Source organism: Castanea sativa, chromosome 9 (assembly GCF_040712315.1).
Source record: "Castanea sativa cultivar Marrone di Chiusa Pesio chromosome 9, ASM4071231v1".
NCBI classification, from domain to species: domain Eukaryota; kingdom Viridiplantae; phylum Streptophyta; class Magnoliopsida; order Fagales; family Fagaceae; genus Castanea; species Castanea sativa.
Window position 1 is genome coordinate 19,361,246 of NC_134021.1, and position 6,570 is coordinate 19,367,815.

The window sequence follows — 6,570 nt, forward strand, 5'->3', positions numbered from 1 at the left end:
CAAGTTGACATAGTACAATCATCAACAATTGTTAGGAAATATTTGTGTCCATCAACAGTAGGGACTGAATATGGACCCCAAATATCACAATGCACAATATCAAATGGAAATTCAAAAATGTGATTAAGGAAAGGAAAATGTAGTCTTTTGTGTTTGGCAAGGGGACAAATTTCACAATCTTTATTAAAGGTACAAAAAACATAAGAAAGTACATTCTTTAAGAATGAAAGCTTTGCATCAGAGGGATGTCCTAACCTAAGATGCCATAAAAAAGAAGGTATAACAACATTGTTGATTACATGAGATTGTGACTTATTAAGAACAGACTTAAAAACTAAATTAAAAAGGGAATGAAAGGATGAAGATGAACCAGAGTTGATTGGAGAGGTATAAGCATCAGGGCAGTGCTGCAGCAAATATAGCCCATCATGGACTTCACCCACACCAATCGTCCTCCAGCAAATAAGGTCCTATATGAAACAAAGATTTGCCAAGAAAATGAGATAACAAGAAGAAGAATGTGTGAGCTGATTGACTAACAACAGGTTGAAAGAGAAAGAAGGAACACAAAGAACATTATGAAGAATTAAAGTAGCTGAAAGGGAAATAGAACCTATATGAGTTACCACAGCTATTTCACCTTTTCAAAGTTCAACATTACTACTAATGGCAGTGAAATTAGTGAATAGATGAATAGAATGCACAATATGGTCTATTGCCCCAATGTCAATAACCTAAGTATCTCTATTAAAGGCTGTCCTATTCACTACTTGGGTAGAAAACACAGAATGCCTCAAACTACAACCTTCTAAAGAATCCATACCTGGCATGTAGAGAACATCATTGGACTGGGAAACACTTTCTTGTGATGGCTGAGGATCTAAATGGAACTTGCTTGAGATATCGCCTGAGAATTTGAAGAAGGCTTGATTACACTACTAGCCATATGAACCTCCTTATTGCCCAAATTGAATAGAGCAGCTTGCATCTGATTACCCAGCATAGCCAAAAATTACTGACATTGTTCTTTAGTAAAAGAGAATTGACTAGTATTGGTGACTGATTGATTGACCACTGTAATATCTTCTTGAATTCCTACTTGATTCACCATTGAAGTCTTCCCTTTAGACTTGAATCCAGGTGGGAACCCATGTAGTTTGAAGCACTTTTCCACAGTGTGACCAAGCTTCCCACAATGAGTGCAAACAGGCCTATCCTTGATCTTGAAATTCTTACTCCCAGAAAGAGCAAAAGTGGAATTAGAACCTTTCACAACAAGAGCAGTAGACTCAATGTGATTGTTGGAACTTCCCACACGTCTCTGCCTTTCTTCTTGAATTAACAAGGAATAGACTTTGTTAATGGATGGAAGTGGTTCCATTAACAAAATCTGTCATTTGATTTCAAAACAGGAATCATTAAGTCCCATTAAGAATTGCATAACTGAATCTTGAACGTGAGCACTGTCAATTCTTTGTGAAAGATTACAAGTACATTTTCCACAAGAAAAAGTTAAAGCAGGCCTGAAATTTTTGAGTTGATCCCAATACATCTTTAATTGGGTGAAATAAGCAATAATTGAAGAATCACCTTGATTGATTGAGGCAATATCCTTCTGCAACTCAAAACCCTAGGTCCATTGCCTTGGGAATGTGTGTTTTTGAGATCATTCCAGATTTCTAAAGTTGTGTCTCTATAGGTGATACTAACTCTGATCTGAGGTGAAACTACTTTCATCAACTATGAACCAACCATATTGTCACAACGAATCCAAGCATCAACAGCTGCTGGTGTTTTCAACAATGGAGAAAACAGAGTGATCGTGCCATCAACAAAACCAAACTTGTTCTTTGCAATTAAAGCCTTCTTCATTGATCAAGCCTAAGCATGGTAGTTTTCACCAATCAAGATCTCTAATACAAGCATAGCTCTAGGGCTTTCAGCATGATGAAGCTACAAAGGATTACGAATATCTTCTACCAATGCTGGATCTTGCTCAGTCGAAGGAGAAGAAGAATTTAACGCAGAAGATGTGGAAGCCATTGAAGTAACTCCTAGCTTCTAAGAATGAAACCCTAGAATTTGGGAATTTTCTAGAGAGAATTTAGCTCTGATACCATATGAGAATATGTAAAAAAAAAAAAAAAACTATTTCATTATGCTTAATGTTACACATCAATGCCCTTTATATACAAAAAAAAAAAGCATCTATTTCTTCAGTAACTAACTTAACAAAGTAACTAACACTCTAACAGATTTTCACGTGCTCTCTCACGTGCAACACTAAAGCTATATACAATGAACTAAACTACCTACAATTTATGCTATATACAATGAATTGAATAGAGCTACAAGTCGTTTAACTATTATGTTCCAATTCTAACTTCTGCTCTGAATCACATTGCTGCTGCTTTGATCTTTGACACTTATTGTGTGATCTGAGTAGTGTTAATCAGCTTCATCCTCGGATTCAGTTGGTCAGGAAAAATTCTGATCTAGCCTTTGGAAATTAAATGTTCCAAATAAGGTTAAATCTTTTCTTTGGAGAGCTTGCACAAACTCCATCCCGGCTATGCAAAATTTACATAAGCGTAAGGTTGTTTCATCTTCAATTCGCAACCTATGTATTGAAAAGGAGGAGTCAACTATTCATGCTTTATGGTTTTGTGACAGTATTAGATCGGTTTGGGAAGCTTGTTTCGCCTCGATGCCTTCTGAATTGTTCAAAGTAACTTCATAGACGGAATAAGGGTCGGGTTGGTGAAGAGGTTTGGCCATTGAATAAGGTTGTTGGTGTGGCGCGTCAACATCTTCAGAAATTTTAGTGGGTCTGGCAATGTCCAACACAAAAGGTATGTCCAAGGAGACGACAGTGGAAACCTCCAGATGCAAGGTGTGTTAAGCCAATTTTGATGGGGCAATCTTTGAGGATTTACATGTTGTAGGTATTGGTCTAATAGTTTGGGATGAGCATGGCGAGGTGATTGCTGCTTTGCAGAAAAAATTCCTATACTAGATTCTGTTTCAACCCTTGAAACTTTGGCAGCTAGGCGAGCGATTCAATTTGTTCAAGAACTTGGCCTTTGTAACTCCATCTTTGAGGGCGACTCTAAGTCTTCTATTAATTATTATTACATTCGTCTTGTGGTCATATTATTAAAGACATTCTGTTGCCTGTTAGCTCCCTTCAATACTTTTCTTTCTCTCATATTTGTAGGCAAGGTAATGCTTTAGCTGATGCCTTTGCCAAGAAAGCAAAGTTTTCTTTTCCATTGTTGGTTTGGATGGAGCCTATTCCACTGGATCTTTATAATTATTATTTGTCAGATTTTTCATCTTTTGAATAAAGTGGCCTTCTTGGCCTGTTTCTCAATATATATACACATTTTATAATATTTTTACAAATGGCTAATGTGGCTTTAGTATTTTCCAAATAGTTATTATAAGTAAAAATGTGATGTTAGTAATAAGCCCATATTAGAACTAGTAAGAATTTATCACATCAGTAATTTGTAAAAGTGGTATGAAAACTTTTCTAAAATGGTTTATTAACAAACACACGAAAGGCACACATTAACCAGATCCTATTTTATTTAGCATTTAACTTTAATTTATAATACTTTCAACAACAACAAAAAATTAGATAAGTTGATGCTCATACCTGTCTCTATTAATAGAGGTTATGCGTGTTTGCCTATATTTAATAAGTTGAAAACTTCTATAATTATTTGGCACTAGGATACAAATTGGGATTGTATCTAGTGCACTAATTACACTGAACATGTTAGAATGCAAACAAACGTCCAAAACTGGACACTTATCAAATGCACTAATACATTGGAAATAAGTCATGTCCCTTAGCATAAGTTAACACTAGTCATGCTCAGACCTGCCGCTGAGGACACAGCTCTTTGAAGCCCATCCTTTCAAAATATATACGTCAATGAAAGAATAGTCTTTAGAACTGTTTTATGAGATATCTCTCCTTGTGCCTCAGTGAATATCTTTGTAAAATCAAAGCTAGCCTATTGGGCACTGCCCGCTATTTCAAATTAGTAAGGCTCAAGGGCCCAAGGGTTCATCCCTTCCTTTCTTTCCTAGCATAAGCATAACAAACTCCAATCAATTTGGTGTGAACTGGAGACTTCTTCGGAAACAGTACTTGATGCTTGAAAGGGTCCCCGAAGTTGTGCCAAACTTTGTTAGCTACCGCCTACCATCATCTTCATGCCCAGCACATGCTTTGCTTTGACCAAAGGTGCCTCCCAACTTGGGGTGGCAAAATCAACCCAAACCCAGAGATTATAGATTTGAAGATTGCTTTTGAGTTAATAACGAATTGAAGCTAGATTTTATGATCACTTTGACCAGGAAAGTAAGCTATTTTGGAAACAAAACCAACTAAGCTTCCATATAATGAACCCAAAATGAATGATATTTAGAGTAATTCTTAATTTGACAAGTAATGACTAACGACTGAAGCTAGCCTCTCCTATTGAGTGTATGAAGTGAACAAGTTGCATATATGATTTGATGTGGAAGCATCGGAACTCTGAATCTTGAATAACAGTTTACTCATTCTGCTCACAAATTATTTATTAAAATATATATATAGAAGATCAACAACAACAAAGTGACAAATTTATCAAAGAACTACACCAAAAGTCACTGGATAGAGATGAGAGATCAACTTGGATATACATGACTTTTCCTTCTCTTTTCTTTTTCAGCTACTTGGGTAAGCTGTTACAAATTACAAGTTAAGAATGATTTTTACGTTAACTAAAAAGAACCACATACAAAATACAAGTGTAGAGTTTATTCATTACGTTTATGAGTATACAAATTAGAATTCCCAAACTCTGAAAAACGAAGAACCATACAAGAAAACTAATTGGAAATTATAAAAATTGTAAGCAATAATTATTATTTATAACTCATAATTCGTATAAAATAAAATTCTAGAATTAAAAATTAAAAATTGCAAGTAGAAACGCTGCCAGAGCCAGTCTACCATGTCTAGCAACAGTATGAAATAAATAAAATTCTTTAATCCAAAAATAATAATAATAATAATAATAAATTACAGATGGAACAGAATAATAGGAACAAAAAATGTAATCAGGGAAAGTAGTAGTACTTACTAGGAAGTTAGGAATTATTATAACTGTGTCTTATACTGGCAGGATTGATCTCCAATAGTACGATTGGAGGTATAGACAGAGAAATCACAGGACGAGGTCGAAACAGCGTGAATCTTAAAACCCAAGATTTTGACTTTCCCAGGAAGTCTGATGTAGCTGTTGAGTGGCAACACACCAGATTTCACATCGGAGTATATATCGGAGTTGAAAAGCAAACGGTCTGCCAAGAGAGTGAGCGAGACGTTCATGGGTTTGGTCTCGCCGGCGGAGATTTGATCGGCGGGAATTGGGACTTCGCCGACGAGTTGGCCTCGGTAGTTGATAAAGGCGGTGGAGTCGGAGTACTTGAAACCGGCCTTGTTTGGGTTCTTGACGGAGAGATCGACATCGAGAGTGAGGTTGAGGTACACCTTGAATTTGGTTTTGTCGAAAGAGACATCAAGGTCTTCGACGCTGATGTTGTTGTAGGAGATCACGGGACGCTTGGGCTTGAAGACAGTGAATGCTAATATGAGTATGAGGATTACTATGGCAATGATGATACAGATTGTTGTGCCTATACAGCAACAAGTCCTGTCTCTGCTGCGATTCGCTTTCTCGACATCCATCTTTTTGGATACACTGTCTGTCGCTCACTACTCAGTACTGGCAAAGAGGAAAGACTATCCGATTCTTCTTGATTGTGTTTGTGGCTGCTTTAGTTTCGAATGACTCCTAATATAAATAATAAAAAAGTTTGCTTTATAATTTGTGATTTTAAGATTTGCTTCATAATTAATTAATTAAATAAATGAATTGACTGGAAATTGAATGAAAGAAAGTTCTATTTACCGACATGGCCTTGTTGGAAAGATACGGGAGTAACAAGTGTCAGCACTTTAAAAAAAAATTTACATGTTTTCGAAACTCGGAGAAATTGTGTTTTTTCCTCTCACATTCATGGTGGATTCCATCATGGTGAGTTTCAACACTAAGGTGGCGTTTGGTACGTGGTAATGTTTTAGGATTCCCAAAAATGTTTAAAGATTCTCATGTTTGGTTGCAAATTATGCTAAGGAATCATATGCCAGGGGAATCCTTAAACCCCTTTCAGTAGGAATGTGGATTCCCTTTAAAACAGGTGGGAATCCAGATTCTCAAACTTAAAAGAAATTGTATTTTTTATAAATTGACAATTTTAACCATTTTTCCTTATCATTTAAGCAATTAAGATAAACTATAAAAAAAATTATCAATATCTTCTCTCTTGTCTTTATCTTTTCCCGCCAAAACAACATAAACAAGATAAATAACTCTACTAATAGTTATTTTTGTATTATTCTTGTCATTTTGAAACGTTAGATCACAGTTTTAATAAATGTGTTGCTAATTGATAGTTTATATAATGTTTTTTATCTATCTATTTAGAGTAAGATATTTTTTTAAA

The 6,570-nt window shown here is 35.6% G+C and overlaps 1 protein-coding gene across 3 annotated transcripts; it reads right to left on the bottom strand.

The window, feature by feature from the left end:
• Window positions 1-271: 271 nt before the first annotated feature.
• LOC142609814 (late embryogenesis abundant protein At1g64065-like) lies at window positions 272-5,823 on the bottom strand. 3 transcript variants are annotated; one of them, XM_075781530.1, is made up of 2 exons: window positions 5,145-5,823; window positions 272-470 (listed from the first exon to the last, which is right to left on the bottom strand). In XM_075781530.1, exon 1 carries the CDS (start codon window positions 5,750-5,752, stop codon window positions 5,162-5,164), a length of 591 nt encoding a protein of 196 aa, XP_075637645.1. In that variant the 5' UTR covers window positions 5,753-5,823; the 3' UTR covers window positions 272-470; window positions 5,145-5,161. The 3 variants fall into 3 exon arrangements, with proteins under 3 accessions (XP_075637645.1, XP_075637646.1, XP_075637644.1); XM_075781531.1 differs by lacking the exon at window positions 272-470 and adding an exon at window positions 3,790-4,269; XM_075781529.1 differs by lacking the exon at window positions 272-470 and adding an exon at window positions 4,530-4,743.
• Between the last annotated feature and the right edge of the window lie 747 nt (window positions 5,824-6,570).

What these genes read in the sequence shown, in the direction of transcription:
- LOC142609814 (XM_075781530.1), bottom strand. Translation starts at nt 5,752, where the DNA reads ATGGATGTCGAGAAAGCGAATCGCAGCAGAGACAGGACTTGTTGCTGT.